This window comes from Lygodium microphyllum, chromosome 25, assembly GCF_053477565.2.
Source record: "Lygodium microphyllum isolate KBCC chromosome 25, Lygodium_microphyllum_v1.1.10, whole genome shotgun sequence".
NCBI classification, from domain to species: domain Eukaryota; kingdom Viridiplantae; phylum Streptophyta; class Polypodiopsida; order Schizaeales; family Lygodiaceae; genus Lygodium; species Lygodium microphyllum.
The window spans coordinates 50,629,647-50,653,842 of record NC_141159.1 but is presented as its reverse complement, the minus strand read 5'-3'; the positions used below and the strand labels follow the sequence as shown (position 1 = coordinate 50,653,842).

The following is a 24,196-nucleotide window of genomic DNA, read 5'->3' as shown; positions in this document are numbered from 1 at the left end:
TGCAAACGATTGAGTAGAAGAAAAGAGAATGAGAAGGGATGGATAGGTCCAATCCATCACAAAACAGACAAGCTACCCATCCACTTGAGGATATCGATGGACGAGGAAATGGTGAGGAAGTAATGATGGTGTGGTGTACAAACCGTTGGTGGAAACAACTTAGGATCCATCTAGTAGTGCTCTGCACAATGAGTATGCTACATGTTGTGAAATGCTCATGTAGCAGGTGCCACTTGGACAACGTCCCTCGTGGGGAAATTGTTCACTTTCCCAAGCACCCTAGTACAAAGATGATGAAATCATGCAATGCAAAGGGTGGAGGTACAACAGGGGGGAGGGGGCGAAGGCCGATGTCGAAAACAAGTTCTGAAATCTATAGAATACCAAGAAGGGTAGGAACCCCCTCCCAACCTACAATGGCAACGCCAAAGGAGAAAGAAGAGCCAAATGTCAGTCTTCATGTGGTGTTGAGAACCATGATGAGAAGAAGCATCCCGATTGGAAGAGCGAGGTAGGAGTCACTGCCATGATAGCATCAAGAGAGAAGAAGCATCCCGATTGGAAGAGCGAGGTAGGAGTCATTGCCATGATAGCATCAAGAGAGATGTTGTACGGTCCGCCTTGGGAGGGAAGGCTCCATGGTGGTAGAAGAGCAAAACTCCTAGGAAGATGAAACCATGAAGGAAACGGTACACATCCCATGTCCCCAGCCCAACTAGAACTAGACAAACCTATACATTAGCCATGCGTTGAAAACAAAGTTTGCAAAAGAGAGTAAGATCTGCAACCACAGAGGTCAGTAGTGAGATGCTCCAAAAGGAAAAACAAAATTGAAATGAAAAATAAATTGAATGAAGAAATGCAATAATACAAACATGTACATGTGTGTAAATGCAGCAGAAGAATTGAAATTGAAAGGCTAAGTGTGTGGCCACCATTGCATATGGCGAGGTGGGGAAGAAGGCCTAGAAGGTGCAGTGGAGTTCCTAGGAAGGGATGCATAAAGTGCAATAGGATTGGTGCTAGTAGACCAATCAGTCAACCCCATAGGAGTAGAGTAGGATGGCCGCCGAGGCTGTCCGTGTGCCACATGTCTAGCAATCGTGGGGGCTAAAGGAGTAGATGGGGCAGCAACAGGAGGCGTAGCCCCACTAGACTGTGTAGTCGTAGTAGTTTGTTGTGGTTTTCTAGGAGGAAGACCTTGGGCCTTGGTACAACACTCCTCGTCCACATGGCCCGACCTTTGGCAGTGAGTGCAAACTCTATTTTTCTTAGGAATTTACTGCCAAAGGGGTTGAGGTTCTTTGTTTCCCTCTCGGAGGAAATGGTGTCACCCTTGTTTTGGCTTGCCTTCGCATCTTGCAAGTTCTTGCTACTGTTGGTTTTTCCTCCCGAAGAAGAGGCAACCAACCTGCACCTCTCTGAATAGATATAAGTGGAGAACTTCTTGTGGACTTGATTATTTAGCCTCGCGTAATGCAAGATCTAACACTCAAACTTGTAGAAGGTTGGTAGTCTGAGATAATGTGCTAGATAAAATGAAAGTATTTGTTAGCCAACTTATTCAAGAAGAATGTGACCTGATCATCATCTGACTTCGGAGAGCCAGTAGTGACAAACTTGGTTAGGTACCTCCGATTTTCGACCAACTTGACTTTTAGATAATCCCCTTAATGGAAATTTCTTGAAGCTCAAAGTCCATGTTTATACACCGAGAACGATCTTTGGTCGCATAGTGGTCGATGAGATGATTTCAACGTTTTGATGCAAGAGGGAACTGTTGTAACTTAGAGTGAAACTCAAGAAGCAAACCGTGCATCAACTCGATATTGATTGTGGCATTGCGAGCTCTCCATAGATGGATCTAATCAAGGTGGGCTAGGTTAGGGTCAGGCAGAGGCTCAAGACCAACAACAAGGTCCCAAAGACCTTGAGACTCAAGCACTTGTTGCATATAGTTCGACCGAGTAGTGAAATTTGGCCCGTTGAAAGGAGTCTTATCCGTGAAGGCGTTCTTGGTGGAGGCAACAAGAGTGGTAGTGCTTGGATAAGGTGGATAGGGTTGGTATTGTGATGGAAAGGAATATATATGGGAATGGGTCCCATAGTGCCCGCCAGGCATTCGAGAAGTATGCACGGTGGATCCAAATGTTTTGCATGGAATGACTAGGCATCGGCATTGTTACCACATGAGGACCCCATGGTGGAGGGACATGGACACATGGAGCAAAGGATGAAAATCCCTGTGTGACCCATGGAAAGTGAGGGATGCACCATAAGCAAAGGAACGAAATCCCTGCATTTGAGAGGTCATGGGGTATGTGTAGCTAGGGGTAGGGAGGGGGATGCCCATCACAGTCGTCCTAGTAGGAAAGATGTGCCTACATGAGGAAAGGTAGAGAAAATTGTGTTAGAGGGTGGCATTCCGTGTAACGAAGTCCCATAGTACAGAATGGTTTGTGGAAAAGGATAGGTGGTAGTATTAAGAGGTGGAATGCCCCCCAATGAGGCACCGTGATGTGAATATGGAATAGAGAATGAGAATGTGCTATGAGTGGAGACAGAAGGTCCAACTCCCTGTGTGATAGAGGCGGATGTGGAATGTAAGTTGACGTTTTGAAATGAGTGTGATAGGGCTTCAAGAGAAGAGGGTGGGATGGGAGTATCTCTTTCTTGAGCCCCCTCTATTAAGATTTACATATATTTGACCATCTAGATAACCTGCACATCGAAAGGCAAAACAGGAGAGGGTTTTGATTCAAACGACTCAGAATGGTTACGAATTTGACATAGGGCTTGGCAAAGATGATGAAGATGGATCGCCAGTCGTCCCAAATGTCGTATTGCCTCCATGATCAGAAAGGTGGCCAGCCTCACCAACCGGCCCGGAAGGAATAGGAAAACTAAAAGAAGGGATGTCTTCTGGTCCATACTTGTTGCGTAAGTACTCCTTGAACTCCTCTGTGAGGTTAATGAAATTTGGAATATCTGGCATGGTTGTAAACATACAGGGTGATGGTGGAGGGTGAATATGGAGTGTTGTCTTCCTCATCGAGTCCATAATACCTTCTCAAGGCCTCCAATGATGGAGAAACCCGACAAGACATCATGGGGTCACAAGAAGGTGAATGTGACATTATGATTCAGTTACGAGTCATATTGTGTGCCTCGTGCAAAGACGCACACTCCACAATATCTGTAGGATACTCTTTATAAGAGCACCAACTCTAATACCATGTGAAGAAGAGTGTGGAGGCACTACTGGGGTTCGGACCGAGGAAACACAGTGTATACGACCATGATAGAAGCACAACGAGACAAACACAGACATAGAAACCAAAACTCAAACCCTAAACGCAAAGCTCAAAACTCAAACACAAATAGAAGAAGTGATAGAAAAAACACAACTCTGAAGTGAATGAATGTAAGAGTATACAGTGTGCCTAAGGGAAGAGCAGTGTGTCGGAGAGTGACGTCCACCAGAGATGGATCCCAAGTGTTGTGACCACCAATTGGAGTGATAGAGTGAGAGAAACACCAAACGTTGAGCACCTGAGTGTAAGGAGACTGAGGCAACTGCATAGGATGATGCCTAATGATGTGGACGAAGCAGCAAAATGTAGCAGTAGAATGCCACAATGAAACGCAGCAGAAGAATGCCACAATAAAATGCAGCAATGAAACGCCGTAGTAGAACAAGGTGATGGCAGCTATCGTGAAGGTTGGACCCCCACGTGGTGGGAGATTGATGGCTGAGATCTGCACACAAGGGTGAGAAACTTGCATGGAGGAGATGGGACTGAATGGGGGCAGCCTATCTTTTTATAGATGGGGATGGACCCTTCCAAATTAGGGTTTCACCGAACACTCTTGAACTGCTCCTTGTCTTAGGGTTTTCATTAAATAAAGCTTGTTTTGGGGCTGTTTAAGTGCCTAATCAGCATGGAATGCATATCTAAGCTTAACAAGGACAACAGACATCAAAGTGTATAAACTCCATTTTTTGGATAGCACACACTACACCATTCTTCTTAAAAGCAAAGCGATGCATTTTTCCAACTATACACCCCTCGCATGTATGGGGAAATGGAGTATCAACAAGAGGCAAAGCATCCACCATTTGACATAGAAGTGCCATCAGACTACCAAAGCTCACTTGACCATAGGGAGCATGCCAAAGCTCTGCATTTTGCATAGCGGGAAACGAACTATCAGAGCATGATGAGATCTCTTCTCATAAGTATCCAACAAAAAGAGACCTTTGTACAAAGTCCCTAATAATTGAAGAGCGTACTCAAGCTCTCTATCTCTAACAATGCATTTGTCATCTTCAAAGAAAGATGACCTAAAAGCCTTGCTTATTGAAGGCTGAAGCTAAAAGCATATTTTTAGTGATCCTAGGCATAAACAATACAACCATAAGCTGGAAATCTGATCTATTTGTAGTAATGATCACAACTGTACCAATGCCACAAACATCACAACTAGAGCTGTTCACACAAGAAACTCTCTTCCCTACAAGGGCTAATCGCATGGATATGAACAAACACTTCCATGAAGTGATGTGCCTGGACACCCCACTATCAAAATATCATGTATGCTACATTTTCACAATATTAAATGCTGAATCAGCCATAGATGTGTCATAGTTGCTAGTCAGAAATGTATAGTTCACTCAACCAAGTTTGCTATCACATCACCATCCAAAGACCGAGTGGTTGATGCCTCATGGACAGCCAAGCCGGAGTCCTCTTCCTTTGCTAACCTCTTTCAACATTTGTCTGTATAATGGCCAGGCTTTTTGCAATAGTGGCATTTTCCCTTCTTTTTCCTTTGTCTAAATCTTTGGCAGCCTTGCCAAATGGCTATACCACATCAAACTTGGGCTGATCTTTCATCTGTTGCTTGCCTTTGTCCTTGCTTTGATACCTAGAGAGCATATCTACATCACCTGATCTCATAGGCACATTCTTTCGAGTTTGTTCCTCTTGCAATAAGAGGCCAATTTAAATCCACAAATGTGAGGAGCTGTTGTGCCCCCCTCAAAGATAAATTCAATGAAGTGTGAAAACTAAGGTAAGACTCTAAAAGAGAGTTCAAGGTAATTGACCATCTCCTCATCAATATTCAACATCTGCTCTCTAAATGTAAGTAAGGTGATTTGTCATGCCATCACTCTCATCCATGTGTGCATTTGCCAATTCTCTTCTCAGTTAAGAGATTCTGGCTTTATTTCACACTACAAACATCTTCTCAAGGATATCCCAAGTTACCTTTGAGGTCTTACAAGATCGAATGTGAGGTAATAATTTCCCTCTTGAGGAAGCGTGCCAAAACTATTCAGAACAGCAATACACTGATGTACCTCAAAATGCATGCCCAAAAAGTCAGTCTTGGCAATTTAATGCCATAAATCCTCAAACTTTCACCAATTTACATGCCTTATGTGTATCAAATAGAAACTGAATACTGTACCTGCACCTGTTTGTTGTTTTAGGATGCGTGAAATGCAAAAGCCCCAAGTTTGCTCAAAATTTCAAGAAACTGAACAGATTTTATACTTACGACCTTAGGATTCAATGAAATGTCACCTCGAGATGTCCATTAACAGCAACCAGCTATTGCACCGCTTCTTGGGATGCATGTCAGACCCAAAAATCACAAAAGCCCCAAATTTCTCATGGAAATGTTGAAGAAATTGCTCAATGTCAGAAATTTCAGTGAAGATGTGCACACAGGACTTCAAATTGGGCTGAAGCCCCAAATGTTCGGGTGATTTTACCTCCAGAAGCATGTCATGCAGTCCAAGAGCTTCAGGATGCAGGGTAGACACAGCAGTGGTGGCACAGCTGGCGGAGAAGGTGACAAGTGGTGCTGTGGTGGTGGATTGACAGCTGGCGGCAGGCAAGGGCAGTGGTGGCAGAGGGCAGCTGGACGGCAGTGCTGCTGAGCAGTAGGCAGATTGGGCAGCAGCACTGCAGGCAAACGCAGCTGGTGGTACATGTAGGGCAAGGTTAGACACGGAGATTGAGGTAGACAGCAAAGAGAGTGCAAGAGAGCAGAGTAGAGAGTGAACACGTTTTTCGGTACAATGACAAGAGTACCACTTTAGGTTTTTAGATAGATATATGTATGAAAGCACAATGTGCTAAGGGTGTGTTCACACCCATGCACATATAAAAGGCACGATGGCCTTTATTCCCAACAACCTCCCACCTAAAGGCATTGTGCCTTAAGAGGAGAAAAGAATCAGCTAAGTCTAGGTAGTACAAAGCTGAAATAAATATATCTATCCAACTCCCATCATCTGTCGGCAATGAGCAAACCGCTTTGCTGGAAGACCCTTCGTAAGAAGGTCTAAAAGATTATCATCTGTATGCACTTTGACAAGCTCAATGCTCTTGCTGTCATCTCTAATGAAGTGGTACTTCACCTGTATGTGCTTTTTCTTTGCATGAAAGACAGGATTCCGTGCTAGCATGATAGCACTCTGACTATCACAATGGAGAACATGTAACTGTGTGATGCCAAGCTCTCCCAGCAGACGTGAAAGCCATAAAGCCTCCTTGCATGCCTCAGTGGCAGCTACATACTCTGCCTCTGTAATAGACAATGCAACATACTTTTGTAGCCTGGAGATTCAAGAGACTACTCCTCCTGTGAAAGTAAACACATACCCAGAAGTGGACTTCCTGCAGTCCGCATGACCAGCATAGTTTGCATCCGTAAAGCCAACAACAGATGCTTTCTGCTTTTCAAAGCAGATGCACAACTCCTTTGTGCCTTTGAGGTATCTCATAATACCTTTCACTGCATCCCAATGCTTTTTGCCAGGGGTTGCCATGTATCTGCTAACCACTCCCACTGCAAAAGCAATGTCAGGATGTGTAGCAACCATAGCATATATCAAACTGCCAACAACTGAAGCATATGGTATCTTGGCCATGTCAGCCTTCTCATCATCAGATGTAGGGCTGTTCTCTGCACTGAGTTTCACATATGGAGGCAATGGAACCCCAATTGTTTTCCCCCCCTCCATATTGAAAGGCTGCAAAAATTTGGAAATATACTCCTGCCGAGATAGATACAGTAAGCCTTTAGATCCATCTCTGAGTATTCGCATGCCAAGAATGTGATTTGTATCACCCAAATCCTTTATGTCAAAGCTGCCATGAAGACTTTGCTTCAATGAATCCAAGGTATGAGTATCCCTGCCAGCAATCAGCATGTCATCTACATATAAAACCAAGATTATCGGGCTGCCATTTGCTGCCTTCTTGGTGTACAAGCAGTGATCCACTTGACTTCTATGAAAGCCTTGGGACTGCATGAATGTATCAAACTTATGATACCATTCTCTTGGTGCTTGTTTCAGCCCATACAAACTTCTTTTGAGTTTACATACCATTTTTTCTTTCCCTTGTTCAACAAACCCTTCAGGCTACTGCATATAGATGTCTTCATGTAGATCACCATGTAAAAACACAGTCTTTACATCCATCTGTATGAGCTCCATATTCTCAACTGCAACCAAGCCCAAAATGGTTCTCAATGTAGTCATCTTGACCACAGGAGAGAAAATCTCATCAAAGTCAATTCCATGCTCTTGCTTGTAACCCTTTGCAACCAATCTTGCTTTGTACTTGGGTGAGAAACGAGAAGTGACCTTCATTTTGTAAACCCATTTGCATGGAAGGGTTTTCTGCCCTTTATGCAACTACACCAAGTCCCAAGTGCCATTTTTTTCAAGGGATTCCATCTCTGACAACATGGCTTTATACCATTTCTTGTTGTCCTGTCTGTCCATTGCTTCCTTGAAGCAAGACGGTTCACCATAGTCTGTCAACATGACATACTCAGCCACATTAATTGCACCAGGAATAAATTTGTCAGGTTGTCTAGTAGCCCTAGACGATCTCTTAACCCAATGGTCATTGTTTGCTGGCTGTTCTTGCAAATTTCAATTTTCAACATGCTATCCTGGCATTTCAGCCTGCAAATCAGCATCAACAGCTTGCTGTCCTGGCTGTTCCTGCACATGTAATGGCTCCTTTTCATGGGCAATAGCTGGCTGATCATTTCCAGTATCATTTCTTGCATTTACAAGTTCATTTACAGCAGGTATTTGCTGCTGTACAACGGGCACATTTTGCTGTCCAAAGGGTATTTCTTCTCGGAATACAACCCTACAGACCTCCTCAGTCTTTTCGGGTTGTTTGTGCATGCGATCTTCCCGGAAGATAATGTCATTGTTGCGTACTATTTTCCTTTTCTCGGGATCCCATAATTTATACCCCATTTCACCCGTGTCACCATATCCTAGGAAAATGCATTTACAAGACTTTGGCTCAAGTTTGCTGCGTTTTTCTTTACGAATGTGCACAAAAGTCTCGCAGCCAAACACTTTCAGATGAGCATATGAAGGTGGCTTGCCCGACCACACTTCTTGGGGAACTTCCCCCCCCCAAAGACCTGTTTGGTGACCGATTAATCAAGTGAACGGCTGTTATAACAACCTCTGCCCAAAAACCATGGGGTAATGCAGCATGAGACAGCATCGTACAGACCTTATCCTGTATGGTTCGATTCATACGCTCTACAACTCCATTTTGGGGTGGATTATGAGGGGCAGTGAGCTCCCTTTTTATCCCTTTGCTGTCACAAAATGCCTGAAAGGCTTTGGACACATATTCCCCACCATTGTCAAAGCGAAGATACTTAAGTGTCTTATCTGTCTGATTTTCAGCCAATGCCAAGAATTTTTAAACTTGTCAAGCACTTCATCCTTGCTACGAATAGGGTAAACCCATACTTTCCATGTAGCATCATCGATAAAGGTGACAAAATATTTCTTTCCCCCTAAAGACAATCCTAGCATTTGACGTACATCCGAATGTACTAACTCTAGAGAAGAAGATTTTCAAGAAAGAGACTTTTTGTGAGACGTTTGTGCATGTTTGCCATAAATGCAATGATCACAATGCTCAAAATCAGCATAACGAAGACAAGGCAAGTAACCCAAACGAGAAAGCACTTTCATTCCTGTTTGACTCATGTGTCCCAACCGGCCATGCTACAAAGAAACGCTTGGCTGCTCGGTCACGGCAACAACATGGTCACGCACACTAGATACATGAAGTGGATACAAAGTATCACTCTTGCAGCCTCTGGCAATAACCCTAGATCCCTTATAGATCTTTCATTTTCCATCACCAAAGGTGATATGAAAACCATCATCATCTAGCTGCCCTGTGCTAATCAAGCTCTTCTTGAGCTGAGGTACATGCCATACATGCTGAAGTGTAAAGACAGAGCCATGCTGAAGCTGTAACTACACACTGCCAATACCTGCAATCTCACATGCATAGTTGTCCCCAAGATGGACAACACCATGTCGACCCCCTGTATAGGCGGAAAACTACTCACGATGAGGGGTGACATGAAAGGAAGCACCTGAATCAAGAATCCAGGTATGCATGTCATCATCTATATCTGCAAGTAGAGCATGTGTACCAAAATGTGAAGAGACAAAGAGTACATCACTCCCACTGTCACTGTCATGAGTGATTACATTCACCTCTTCAATTTTTACACTGCTCTTCTTAGGCTAACTGCCCTTCTTCTTTTCCTTGTAATCATCTGTCTTCTTGCCTTTTCCTTTCTCTTTCTTCCATTTGTAGCAGTCACGTTTAAAGTGACCCTTCTTGCCACAATGATGGCATTCAAGATCTTTGCCACGTGATTTACTGCGTCCTTTGCCATCATATTTGCCCTTTTACTGTGATCGGCCCCTAGTATGCAAAGCACTGGAAGACTTACTGGATGCATTGTTCTGCCGATTCATCTCTTCCATAAGTAGAGCACTCTCTACATCAGCATACAAAAGGATCACATTAGAATTGCTCATAGCAGTCCTGAATGTATCCCAACTCTCTGGTAGAGTGCAAAGCAAGAAAGTAGCCTTAAATTCCTTATCAATCATGAACTTCAAGGCAACTAGCTGGCTGAAAATGGAGCTAAACTCACTCAAGTGAGTAGACATTGCTGTACCTTCTTTCGTATGCAAATCCATAAGCTTTTTCAGCCAATACACTTTACTTGCAGTACTCTCGTGTGCATACAGTTCTTCCAATCTAGTCCATATAGCATATGCAGAATCCAAACCTTCAATGTTGAAGAGCAAGGCATCAGAAATCGATAGCTCTATGGTTGAGCGTGCAAGCTCATTCAACTCATCCCAATCGTCCTGATCCATGTCCGCAAGCTTTGCCCCTTTAGTTTTGATTGGCTTTGCCTGCTTCTTTTGTAATAGGATATTGTAGCACTGTTTTTGCCACACTGCAAAATTATGTGCGCCTTCAAGCTTCTTTATATGCATCAAATTACTGCTGTCATTGCTGCAGCCATGGTTTTCAGCCCAAATGTGACAAAAAAACCAGCAAATGTAGGCCCAAACTGTCACCCAAGTGACCAAGGTACAAACAGGTACCAATCAGCAATAAATGACCATGCAAAAGTACAGATGTCAGATCTGTAATTAAGTTTTCAGAAGCACCAAACCAAGTGCTACAACATTATCCAACTGATTACAGCTGTTCCAAAGGGCATGTGCATCACATTACAGGAGAAATCCCAAAATTTCAGCTGCAATTTCTGTTGTACATGTACCCACGGGCATAAAATTTGACACGAACGGTCAAAAGCCCCAAAATTTTGTGCTCAAAGCGTCAAACACACATCTGCATTTCCTCTGTCATGCATAGGACTATCCAATTTTGCCAAAATAAAGCAATTTTAGCAAAACCCTCAAATTTTACCAAGTGTTGATGTCCAAATTGCACGGAATTCAACCTGCATGTAGACCAAATGTTGCACAAATTTTGCCCAAATCGCAAAAGCCCCAAATTGCACGGGGTCCAATGTGCCTCAATGTCTAGAAATTGGGTCAATTTCACCCCAATTTGTGCATGTACATGAAAAGCCCCAAATGTCGGGGACAAAATGTCACAAATTCCTGCAATTTTTGAGACAAATTGTCTTGTCTTGCATCACAATCCCCAAATCCGGGAAAAGCCCCAAAATTTCAGGCCAAGATTGCACAAATTTCAATGAAATTGACTCATCCAAGAAAAAAATCTCACTTGCATTTGAGAATCCCCAAAAAATTTTGAGGCTTGCGCATTCAATGTCTGCAATTTTTGGTCCAAAGGACACTGCAATGTGTGTCGGGCACAAATTTGGGAAAACCCCCAAATTTCAAGGCGCAGATTTGCACTCTGTGCTTGTAGGTGTGAACACTTGGCAAAGAGGGTAAAAAAAAGAAGTAAATAAAAAAAAATAGGCCGTTGACTTGCTGCCCGTCGTCCGTGCAGTCCGGTCGTCTGTCCCCGTTGCGTGCAAGCCTCCCGTCGTGTCGCGCAGCAATCGCCTCCAGTCGTCCGTGCTTCACGCCTGCTGTCCCGTCGCGTGGTCGCGTGTCAGTGCATCTGTGCAGCCCGCTAGTTGTTCCTCAATTTTGCTGGTCGCGATTGTGGACCGTCACAAGCCAAGCAGCTGTTGCGCCTGTCACGTTTGGCGCGTGTCTACGTATGGTTGTCGCCTGGCTGCCTTGTCGACGCTGGTCTGCAGCGTGATCTCAGACCTGGTCACCTATGGAGACTTTGGGTTCCTAGACTGTCGACTGACAGTGCAGCACACTTGTGACTCTCCTGCTCGCCTTTGACCTCTCGTTACCACGCTGGTCTTCTGCCCCAGCTTGACGACCGTCTGCAGCACCTTACGCTCTGATACCAGTTTGTAGGGCAAGGTTAGACACGGAGATCAAAGTAGGCAGTCGTTGGACGCTGTGAGAGAGTCAGAGAGAGTGCAAGAGAGCAGAGTAGAGAGTGAACACGTTTTTCGGTACAATGACGAGAATACCACTTTAGGTTTTTAGATAGATATATGTGTGAAAGTACAATGTGCTAAGGGTGTGTTCACATCCATGCACATATAAAAGGCACGATGGCCCTTTATTCCCAACAGTACAGCACTATGGAACAGCACTGGGCGGCATCAGCTGGACTGACTAGTGGAGGTGGTGGCTGTGCTGTGCATAGGGTGGTGGACTGAGGTGGCCGCTCATAGGGCAGCAGCTCCTTGAACTTCAGCAGCTTCTCCTCCTCTGCAAGAGCTAAGCCGAGCTGGTGGCAGCACAGACCACAAGTGGGTGGTGCTAGCTGGTGGCGACAAGACAGAACCTGCATGTGTGGCTATTATACCCAACATGAGATTCAATTGGCTATGGAGGAGAGAGAAAGGAGAGAGAGAGAGAGAGAGAGAGAGAGAGAGGGAGGGAGGAGAGATGGCGCATCGTGGTCGCGACCTGCCGCTTGTCCTACTTCGTCATCCGTTGGCTGCTTCCACAGGCGTGCGGGCGGCGTAAGCGTCGCTCGTCAGTCGTCTGTCCTGGGCGTGGGGATCCCTGCCGTCGCCCTTCAGTCACATAGCCCCACGTCTCTTACGTCTCGGCTCTGAGCATCGCCCTGTTTCGTTCCGCCTTGTCTACCGCCTGTCGCGCTGCAACGTCTGCAGCCGCCCCGTCTCCTTTGCCTGTGCTGCTGTTCGAGGCTCCGCCTGCGTGTGCTTGTCCTTTCGTGCAGAGGCGCTCAGCTCCTGTAAACCCTAAACCTGACCATCGTCAGAGAGGCAGCGTCCGGGATAGCGTGCCCACTGATCTGTATATATATATATATATATATATATATATATATATATATATATATATATATATATATATATATATATATATATATAGAGAGAGAGAGAGAGAGAGAGAGAGAGAGAGAGAGAGAGAGAGAGAGAGAGAGAGAGAGAGAGAGAGAGAGAGAGAGAGAGAGAGAGAGAGAGAGAGAGAGAGAGAGAGGTCCCGTTTCCTGCGCGCGACATCCGCCTGGAGAGAGAGTTGTCGCCTATTCGCTTTACCTGCGCCCCGTTGACGCCTGGACCTGCGCCCCGTTGACGCCTGGACCTGCGCCGTCGCCTGCTGCCCACCAGGTCGCCTGGACCTGCGTCGTCGCCTGCTGCACACTAGGACGTCTCGACCTGCGCCGTCGCCTGTTGCACACCAGGTCGCCTGGACTTGCGACACCTATCCCGACACCCGGTACGCTCTCGTTGTTGTCCCGTTTGCCCTACGTAAGGTCTGCTGCCGGTGGGTGCCTGCAAAGAGCATCTTGTGGTGACGCGCCTGGAGAGAGAGAGCGGGAGAGAGAGAGGGTCAGTCCTCCTTCGAGATCAGATCGTGATACACGATGGCTGGTTTGGATCTGGATTTCATAGACCAAACGGTGGCAGCACTTGGCCCAGATTCTGATGCTGAGGAACCTGAGGATATGGTTCCGTGCAACGAAGAGATGCCCCCTGGTCCCGACATCCAGCCTGCGGGTAAACGTACCAAGCATACTTCGGAAGAGATCGGTGTTCATCAGGATCGTTCCTATGCTCAGGTTGCTTCGGATTTTGTGGACTCTTAGGATGTTGACTGGGAGCATTTGCTGGAATTTGCCAACACTTTGCTTGGCGATTATGTTCAACATAATCAGGAAGTCTTTTCTAACTCTGCACCTGAAGATGTTCTGGAAGCCACCGTGGACCCAAAAACTGTCCTACGCTCCTTTTCGGTGTTTTATGATCGTGTTGTGATACTCTTCTTTACTGGTCGAATCCCGGTGCTTTCCCGTATTCGTCAGTGGCTGCACAGTCTGCTACAAGGGGAATGTGTTGAAGAGATTTTTGTTGGGTCCCGAGGTTTTTTGAGGTCCTGTTGAAATCGGAGACGCACCGTGCTGCTCTCCTGTCTAAACTGCCTTTGTTTTTTGATCGCCGGTTGGTTCATGTGGTTCCATAGCGCCCAATGGTAGATTTTCAGCGTCTGTTGCAACGTGAATGCCCTGTGTGGGTAGAAGTGGAAAATTGTCCGGCTGTTTATTGGCCACTATTGAAGGATGCTATGGCCGCTGTGGGCACTGTTTTGGTCCCTCCCAGTCTCAGGGCTGTGAATCGCAACCGCTTGTGTATGTTATGGGACACTGCAAGAAAAAGGCCTGCTTGGTTACGCCTCAATTGCTCTGGCATGCATCCGTTACACTTTCGTTTGAAATGGGGTAATTTTGCAGGCCATTGCTTTTCCTGTGGATAGTTGGGGCATTTTATGGCCGAATGCCCGGAACAACAACACACTTCAGATGTTGGCCATGTTGCGCCGCCCATGGAAGATATGGTGTGTGATGCTCCGTCGCTGGATACTATCCACCAGCCCCAAGTTCTGGCCAAAGGTAAACAACAGGTTTCGGTTCTGGATTCCCGTGCCACTGATTGGGTTGAAGTACATGCAAAAAAAGGCAACAGGGTTGTTGCTGGCATGGAGAATACTGTGCCTACTACCTCACAAGATTCCATGCGTACATATATACGCAGGAAGGAAATGTTGTTTTCCGAGCGCTCTGCTCCTGCTATGGTTTCCTCTGCCCCCCGTCCTCAGCCCGCCAGGAAAATGTATTCGGATCGTCCAAAGGGTCCCTCTGCTAAGATGGCTTTTGATACTAGAGGCAACGTCATTACCCCGTGGGACCGTCGTTATCCCCGTTCCAACCCCAAGCCAGCAGATATGCCGTCTACTTCCAAATCTAGTCCGCAGAACTCTTTTGCAGTGTTGGCAGATTTCTTGGACGAGGGAGTCCTGGACATTCTCGCTGACAAAGTCAAATCGAGGCAAGCTGTGCCTCGTACCTGATTTTGTTTTGAATACACATGAAAATAGCCACGTGGAATGTGCGAGGAATTTGTTCTCGACACAAGCAACATGCCATGTGGGCTGTATTGCATGAGAATCAGTGGGATGTCCTGTGCGCTGTTGAGCACAAGAGTCACGGTGAAGCCGGAAAAGTTTTGGATTGCCATGGCTTTCGTTTGTTTTATGCAGGGACAGAGGCCATGCATTATTCGGGTGTGCTCATGATTGTACATGACAAATATCAGCCGGTTCTTATTAAAAATGATGTTCATGGCCGCTTCTTGGTGATTGAAATTTTATTCGAAGGGGAACTCTTATGGTTACTTGGCCTCTATGCTCCGAATGATTCGTTATCTCGTCGGGAGCTTTGGCAGACTTTGCAGACCTCCTTGTCACTCGGCAGACGGGGCTTCTTCATGGGGGATTTCAATATGTGTGTTGATTCTTCCCAGTCCACATCGGAGCATTTGGTAATGGATGCGCCGGAAAGTCGTATGTGGCATGAGTTGGCTCTTGCTGTTCTTAAGCAAGATCTTTGGTCCTGGCTCCACCCGTCTTCTACAGGGTTTACTTTCCATTCTGCCCAGTATGCAACAACATGGTCGCGATTGGACCGTATCTATATCATGCAGAATGATGATTTTCTTCCCGAGATGCTCGAAATAAAAGTGTTGCAGCAATATGCCTTGTCGGACCATTTCCCGCTGCAGCTCGAGCTCCTTGCACAACCCATTGCACCTTTCAAGCAATTTCTGGGGAGACTCCCTTTGCGTTTCAATTCGTCTTACTTGAAGCATGCAATCTTTCAGGGCTATATGCAGCAATTGATTGATAGATTCTTCTTGGACTTCTCCTCTCAGGGCACTGCGTCATTTGAAAGATTGCTCTCTAATGTGCAGCGGGTTGCTCGGCAGTATGGGATCTATCATGCCTCTCTTTGTCGGCGGCGCCGCCAGGCAGCAGAGGACCTGCTGGCTTTGGTTCGTTCTCTGCTGGTGGACACTCTGGATGATGCATTTCTGCTCGCACTAGCCATGCGGGTGGCTGATCTTATTAAAGAATTCCAGTTGAAATCATATCAACAGGCCAAACTGCAACATCTGACGGAGACTTTGCAAGATAGTGCATGTCAGACCCATAAGTTCTTTCGAGCTCTCCACGCCTCTCCTGCTCGAGAGAATATGACTAGACTCGAGGATGCAGAAGGCTACCTTATCCTGGATCCGCAGACTATTGTGCATATGTGCAGGAATTATTTCCGTGACCTTCTCGGTTCCACTTCTCCACCTTCAGCCCAAATTAATCAGGCCTGTTCGGTTTTTTATGACTTGGTCCGCAATCAGCTTCCGTAGGACATGCAAGCTACTATGGAGTCAGATATTTGTGAGGCAGAGGTTATGGACGTCTTGTTACACTTGCCCAAGGATAAAAGTCCGGGTTGGGATGGTCTCACCAATGAGTTCTTTGAAGCTTTTGCTACCTAACTGGCGAAACCATTGCAGGCTTTGTTTCAGCAGGTGTGGGAAACGGGAATCATGCCTTCCTCATGGAAACAAGGTCTTATTAAACTGCTTCCAAAAGTTCCTTTGCCATCTAAGTTGACACAGTGGCGCCCAATTTCTTTGATGGGTTCAATGTACAAAATCTTTTCCAAAGTAATGGCGAATCGGCTCCATAAGCATCTCCCTGCCATTGTGCACCCTCTACAGTATGGTTTCATTAAGGGCCGAAATATTCTGCACAATGTATTGAATGCTCAACTGGCAATTGATTATGCAAGGCATTCTAATCAGGAGGTAGTAGTGATTCAACTGGACCTGGAAAAGGCTTTTGACTATCTGGACTGGTCTTTCGTTGCTGAACTTATGTCTGCTATGGGCTTTGGTGCTCGGATGTCTCGTCTATTTACACCATTAGCGATGCAGCGTCTTCGCGAGTCATGCTGAACGGAGGTGTTACTGAGCCATTTGTCCTTGCCCGCTCTGTCAAACAAGGGTGCCCTTTGAGCCCTCTATTCTTTGCCCTTGCGACACATCCAGTTCTTTCGATGTTATCTCATATGGCAGCCTCTTCTCAGTTGGCCGGACTGTCGCTTCCTACAGGACAACACTTCATTAGCCAATCCCTGGCGGATGATAGTTTTATGATTTTGCGTGCGGACAAGGATAACCTTCGAAAAGCATTGGATGTTTGGGGTCTCTTTGGTCAGGCGTCCGGCCTTCGTATCAATGCGCTCAAATCAGCCATTCTCAGCTGCACGGAGTCGGATTTGCAGTCCTTGGACTGGCAGGGTCTGGTTGTTCCTCGTGGCTCCATTGTTAGGCACCTTGGGTACCCTTTGGGTGTTGATGTTCCCCCAAAGCAGCTTCTGCGGTGGATTTCTCAGAAAATGGTGGATAAGTTTATGTATTGGAAGTCTCAAGCCTGGCCCTTCCATGTTCGCCTCAAAGTAGCCCAGACAATTATGTTGCCAACGCTCACATATTTCTTGCCATTGTTGCCCTGGACTGCTACGACTCTGAATGCTCTTACTCAGTCTATTCGTTTCATGCTATGGAAGAAGGACTCATTGCATGCAGGTATTTCCTGGATCTCTTGGTCGCATGCGTGCACCCCCAAACACATGGGTGGCGGAGCTATTTTAGATGCCCAAACTCACATGCAGGCACTCCGTTGGTCTCTTTTCCGCACCATGTGCTTGGATCATCATCCATGGGTCGATATAGCCCGTTATTTCCTTGAGGGCCATGGCCTTCTGCATGGCAATACCCAAATCCGGAGTTCTTGGTGGCTTGTTCTTAATGCTGATTCACGGTTCTCCAGTTCTTCTTCGTCGCTGCTTACTCATTTGGTATGTTCCTGGAAACAGGTCCTCCAGAAGGCTCAGTGGCATCCAGCGGAGGATCGCTTAGCTACTAACTCTTTTCAATTGGAATTGCTGGCAGTCTCGCGTTTACTTTCATGGGAAGGTAAGCATGAGCTTAGACCACAATTCAACCGGATGGCACGCTTGGGCTTGTCTTCAGTTGCGGATGCCACCCTTGCCAGTCGCCATGTGCTTATATCGTTTCGTACAGCCAGGAGGCTCTTCAGGATCCCTCGTGGATACATGCCTTTATGGGAACAGCTTTTGAGGGTGCTCCAGAGCCGACAGCCCTTTCCTGCCCTTGCTTCGGATCCTTGGCAGGATTGGGACCTACAAGGCCGGCTGACTTTAAGCAAAGCTTCTGCTAACCAAGTGTATCATCTTCTGATTAAAGATCATCAATGGCTAGTCACTAAAGCGAATGCTTTATGGGGATTACGTAAATCCCGGTCATGGTGGAGGGCGACTGTGATGGAGGGCTGGTTGAACAAGACACCCTTCAAATATAAAGTCTTTCTTTGGAGAGTGATGATTGGTGGTCTTCCGCTTGCTTCAGCTCTTTCCAAGCGACGAATCTCCAATGGCAACTGTTTCTTTTGCACCACTACTGTGGAATCCGCCCGCCACCGATTTATTTCTTGCCCCATCGCTAAGAAAGTCTGGTTATTTTTGTCGGCTGTTTGGCAAGGGGTGTTTGGTTTCACCCTGCGCCCCTTTGATTGGGTTTTCGGGCAGCCCAAATACCCCACTCCGGCACAGCCACATATGAAGCTCATGTATCATTTTCTTCGATATTGGGGCTGTTGGCATAACTGGACCATTCGGAATGCTTTTCTTTTTGACTCCGCCTATAATGTTAAGCGGCATATTGCGAGGCTTAAGGGCCTCTTGTGTTGGCAGTTAGATCTTCTCCAGCATTTTAATTTGCTCTCTAGGGAGAACTCACGTCCCTGGCATATGGCAATTTCTTCTGCGTCTTTGCCATGACGTTGTACCTTGTAGTACTTAGAACCTCTTCACATGATGGCTCAGATTGTCGTCATGTCTCTTGTAATCAAGTAATCTTGTATTTTTTTCGTAATTAATACAATTACCTTTTACGAAAAAAAAAAGAAATGAGAGACAATGAACAATGTAGATGGTGTGAGCTCAAGAGAGAATTAGCTCAAGATTGCATGACAGAGAATGAAAGTACAAAGTACAACTAAGGTCTAAGGTTAGCCTAACCAAACTCCCACACCCTATTTAGAGTTGGATTAACTTAATTGTAGAGCCTAGTATCACCACATTTAAAGTCTTAACTTAACTCTAAAGACTGATCCACACCAGACAAATTACATTGGGCATTGCCCAGAATTGGCAAATTCTAACACAATCTAATTGGATACTATCACTTTTGGGGGGGAACCTGAAAGAAGCATCAGGGTTATTGAGAAGCCTTTGTGTGGACATGAAGCCCATCTCGTCTTTAGAGGAGGGGACATCCATGGCCTTTACAGACCACTGGTGTACTGTGTGGCTTCTCCACTCCCCGAATCTGTTGATGATGATGTAGCTGTGACAGTCTTACTGCAATTGCAACTGCAAGGGACATACTACATAAACTGTCCTATTCAATGGCATTCACAAGCCTCCACAGAAATTTCATTTTTTGTGCAAATGTTATTCCAACAGAATCAAAAATCTTTTTCTTGTTGCAAATTCTCTTTATCTTTGCTAGTTAGCAGTAAAAACTCCTGACACAGGTTTAGCTGAAACTGTGGTTGATAATGATTTAACACTTTATACAAATGACACATGCAGCCACATCTTTAATTTAACAAAACATTCATTAGAACTCCGGCAGTTATATTACTATTGTGTTTTGAAGTATCTGTGACTCTTCTGTGTTAGTGGCACCTTCACCCTCTTGCCTTGCTGTTAAGGTTAGGTGATAAGGTACAATTTGTGTCTTGATTCTCCATGTTTATAGTTGAAGGAGCATATGACTCATACACCACTAGCCTTGATATACGGAAAAGCTTGGGACTGATTTAAGTCAGTTTTCTTCTGAATTTTCTATTCATTGCATACATGTGCAGGATGCAACAAATTTTGGGAATGTTTCACGATTTCTCAACCACAGGTGAGATTTGTATCTGGTTGAAGGTAGGATGCCAATGATCACAGGTAATATTCGAGATTACAAGTAGGATCTGAAGGTGCAAGTAAGAACTAAAATTAGCTGTATTCTGTTACCCCAGCAAGATCCCAAAATAGCAGGGTGAATAAAGCATGGTCATATGAGCATCTTATAACAAGATTAATGCCTCATTGGTTTGAAGGGAAGCTTCTCGTGCAAGCATAACACTCTCAAACTTAAGTTGTGAACAAGTTACTAAAGAGGTCAAAGCATTTAGTGAGGGCTGCAGCTATTTCTCAATATGAACTATGAAGTGCAGGTTCTCAGTGATGGAAATTTTCGTGTTTTTTTAGGTGCAACGATGCAAATCTTTTCATGCGACCTGTACAGATTGAAACCAGAGATACACATTACTATCATGTTACGTGATGTTTCACCTCGTATTTGGTTTTTTACAGGCATCCATAGCCAGTCATGCTTGAACCATAAGATGCTCTTTATTATTCTTTGCTGATGCATCTCATTACTTGTGTGTGGGTCCATTTTTATGTGACCATTTTGCAGGCAGCTTTCTTTGCTCTACATGACATAGAGGAGATGGAAGAACTCACCTGGTGGGTGTTGAGGGGTCTGGTCTTTGCATGATGTGTGGGTTGTTTGTTATGGCTCTAGCTATTTTTGTATTTCTGTGTGAGTATAGTGAGAACATTACTTTCCTGCAGAAACTTGTGCTGTGTCTATGACGTTAAAAACATTGATTGTGAAAATTTTCTTAATTTGGGAGTATGATGGAGATCATTTTCATATCATAATCTATCTATTGGCCTTTTACTTGGGAAAGTAGCAACAACTTGGAGATCACTTCTAACTTGTCACCTTCCTTTCATTTCCTAAACAGTTCCACAGAGTCTTTGAAAGTAGCAGCAGAATACCTGAGGACAGCTGCTGATGAAACTAGAATGCCTTGTAGGATTAAGGGATACTATCAAAAGCCTTTAGGACCATTTTACATATGCTGATCTGACAAGGTAGACCATGTAATGGAGTTACTGACCGTTCTTGCAGTCACATAGGATTTTTTATACTACTTTCAAAAAAGATCGTTAAGCTTTCAAGTGTACATCATGCTTGGATATTGTGCAAGTTATACATGGAGTCTTTTTGCCCTTTCAGTAGGTGGTTTGGTCCTATCAAGTTGTTTTTTGCTGAAATCACATATCAAATTAGCACGAGAAACTGTGCTAAGCTCTTTGATTATGCATTTGATATGCATACTTATGATGGCTAATTCTTTTGCAGGGACTATGGAATTGATTTCAATGATAGTACACATACAGTGAAGGCATTTAAGTGCTATTGTAACAGTCCATTGTGTAGAGACAAATCTAAGAAGCAGAAAACATCCAAGGCTTTAGTTGTGAAGTAGGATCACTTCACCTCACAAAGAAAGCTTCCCCAGTGGACCCCCTGATCCACCCAGCAGTGCATCCCTGGCACCACCCTGTAAAAAACCTGTTGCAGGTCCCTCACCTCTGTTAGAAAAGGGAGGGGATAAGCAGGTCCAGATCTGGGTTGAGGTGTTAAAAGCGACACCCACCAGAAAGCATGGCTCTCAAAGTTCCTAGTGCAAAATTTTCATGTTCCTCTTTTGTATGGTGAGTTTAAGACGTGCTTATTTTTTCACACGAGCTCGCCTGTCTCATTGCTTGAGCACTACTTTGGTTTCCCAGTGGTTGTGGTGAATGCGTCGTGCCTTTTTTCTGTCAGGATATTTTAAGATCTGATGCCAAGTGTTTTTAAGGCTACCACACAGCTTTGAAATGTATAGCATGCAGAGACACAAGCAAACCTGAAGTTTGCAATGGATGGCTCAATCTCCCTGCTCAGTGATGTATGTCTGGCTGAGTGTTGCTTAAAGAGGAAAGGATACGCTTGCAAATGTGTGCACACTTAATTTTAGTTCAATTCAGTCTAGACAGGCTACTGCAATGTGAATCATTCACAAAACTGTATTCCCATTTCCAAGGAAGAACATGCTTAGTGGGTCAGAGAAGACAACCCCAACGGGAAATGTTTTTGGAACCCACCTTACGAATGAGCAGTTATGGGAGTACAATGTCAATGTGAACTAGCGAATGTTGATGTTTTGTTAGGATTTGGATTTAAAATGGCGTGTGGATTTACTGTATGTCAACCAACCAGCTGAAGCTATGCTAATGTAAGTCCTTTTTTTGTGTTGTGACATGAGCTCTCTTCATAAGAGCTCACGGCCAAATTGTACCAAGATTTCAAAACCAAGTCAGATAAAGTATTCAGCTGAGCACATGTTTTGTGACTGGAAGTCATTACAGCTGACTTGAATGTGGAATAATAGCAAATTGTTATCGCATTCAAGATCATGCTGATGACATTTCATCATAAGCTGGTGTAGATTTAGATGTGAACATCAATTTGATGACTAAAGGTTTTGTATTTAATTTAGGCAATTCGGCATTGTGATCTACATACATCAAGTGTTTGATGAAGCAAGAGTCAGGCTTAATTAAATTGTTAGGTCCTAGTTGTGGAGTCACACAAGATGACAATGCTAGATGTGAACTAGCCAAAAAAATTAATCACACTTCAAATATTCTAACATTGGCAAAAGAGACCCTCCTCTTAAGGGGCTGTTGAAACTCCTAGATTTGAGTCTTTGCTACATAATATTATTGCTCATTTGCTTGCCTTCTTGGTTGCCTTTGCCTTAGCAATCTCTCCTACAACTCAATTGGGGTGAGCTCTTTTGCAACTAATAGCTTGTGTTTTTGAGTTTGTGACCTTGTCTCAAATTTTTAATTTTATCATCGAGTTCACCAAAAGTGAGAATAGCTTGATAATTTCCTTGTTTACAAATCTTCCATGGCTTTAGCATGTAGGGAAAGCCATATTTCTTGAAGACAATTTATTTGTGTTGAGGCATTAAGCTTTAATGCATTTCTCTTTGTGCTTATTGAGACCTCTTCAATTTTGCTTGCCATTTTGTAGGAGGGCCTTCAACTTGGATATGCAACTCAATTTGTTTTTGGAGCTCAAGTTCCTTATTCAACTTCATTGTGGAATTGGGCGTGATTGGAGAGGATACTTGTTTCTTTCATGGTTGGTTCTAGCGTAAGGTGGCATTGGTGGTGGTACATTCAATGATCCCTAGGCAATGGCCTATTTTAGAGTTGGAAGGGAATGTCATCTCATTTAAATTATTGGACCTTGCATGGGTTTCTCATGGTAGCAAGGTCCATTGAAAAGATCTCATTCTTCTTAGAAGTAAAAGGTAAATACACCATTAAGGGTCATCCTTGTCCCCCTTTTATTCCTGATAGAGTTAATGATGCCCCTAAGTGTCCACATCCCCTCTATATTGCCATTACTTCCATCAAAGGGAGAGGGGGGGTGTGCCATTTGATAATAGGAAATTCTTGGCCTAGTTGCATGCATGGCATTAATAAGGGGAAACCAAGGGTTGCATTTTAAGGGCAACTTCCTAGGTGAGTAGCACTTTTTTGGCCCTTATTAAGCATTGTACTATTTGTGTGTGCGTGTGTGTGTGCGTGTGTGAAAAGTTTTTTGCCCTATTAATCCTTCAGACTTCCTTTTTGAAGTGCACTAATAGAGATAGTTAGATCATGTCTCATGAGCTTAAAGGAATCATTGAGACACATACATGGTTTTGCACAATGAAATGTGAACCTTAGTGCTTTACACTTGGTTGAATTATAAGGTTTCTTGGGGTTTCACATTTTAAAGGAATTTCATTGTATTTCTTGTGATTTTACATTTATCCGACTTACCCTTTTTCTCACTATGAGCTTTCAAAGGTCATTTGGAGAGGCTTCTGATCAATGCTTGGTTTCTTTATTTCTCTATAGAAAGTCTCAAAGGAACCAAAAAGTACTTAGATAAAAGTGTATTTCAAGAAGCGCAAGGCCTCGATAATGGCAATGAATATGCATTGTTATATAGAGTTTAGAGGTGAAAAGGAATGTTTGTTCTAGAACTTGACACAATAATTAGTTTGCTATTGTTTATGTTCATGGATGTGATAATTTGTAGGGAATTATTCTTTTGAACTCAAAATATTATTGCATAATCATGGCTAAGATTCTATAACCTCCACCACTTAGTCCCTCAATCTTGTAGTTGTGAACAATAATATGCCTAGTGAGCCTAATGGAAAGGCTAATAGTCTTGAAGGACAGAAGAGAGAGAGTCACCTACATATAGATATTGATGATGAGTTGTCCATTCAAAAGCATGAAGGGGTTGCTTCCAGTAGGTGTTAAGGCACATATGGGAGTAGATGGGCTACAACATATAGACCATTCAAAAGAATAAGTTACTTCTAGGAGATGACAAGACACATATGTGACTAAATGGGTAATGATGCATGGACTTGTAATGT

At 44.4% G+C, this 24,196-nt stretch overlaps 1 protein-coding gene across 6 annotated transcripts in view; it reads left to right on the top strand.

The window, feature by feature from the left end:
• Nucleotides 1-23,450, top strand: part of LOC148014212 (uncharacterized) — a 120,197-nt gene extending 96,747 nt beyond the window's left edge. For 2 of the 6 annotated variants that reach the window (XR_015688587.1, XR_015688586.1), the window contains exons 13-17: nucleotides 19,721-19,764; nucleotides 20,115-20,181; nucleotides 20,326-20,375; nucleotides 21,061-21,416; nucleotides 22,786-22,922. Coding sequence is in view for 4 of the 6 variants with exons in the window: in XM_087666248.1 (XP_087522374.1) it covers nucleotides 19,721-19,764; nucleotides 20,115-20,181; nucleotides 20,326-20,375; nucleotides 22,786-22,912 (288 nt within the window). In the remaining 2 variants the exon portion in view is untranslated. Of the gene's footprint in view, nucleotides 1-19,720; nucleotides 19,765-20,114; nucleotides 20,182-20,325; nucleotides 20,376-21,060; nucleotides 22,415-22,785 lie in introns of those variants that run through there. The other 4 variants (XM_087666248.1, XM_087666247.1, XM_087666250.1 and 1 more) reach the window with 4 other exon arrangements.
• Nucleotides 23,451-24,196: the final 746 nt, after the last annotated feature.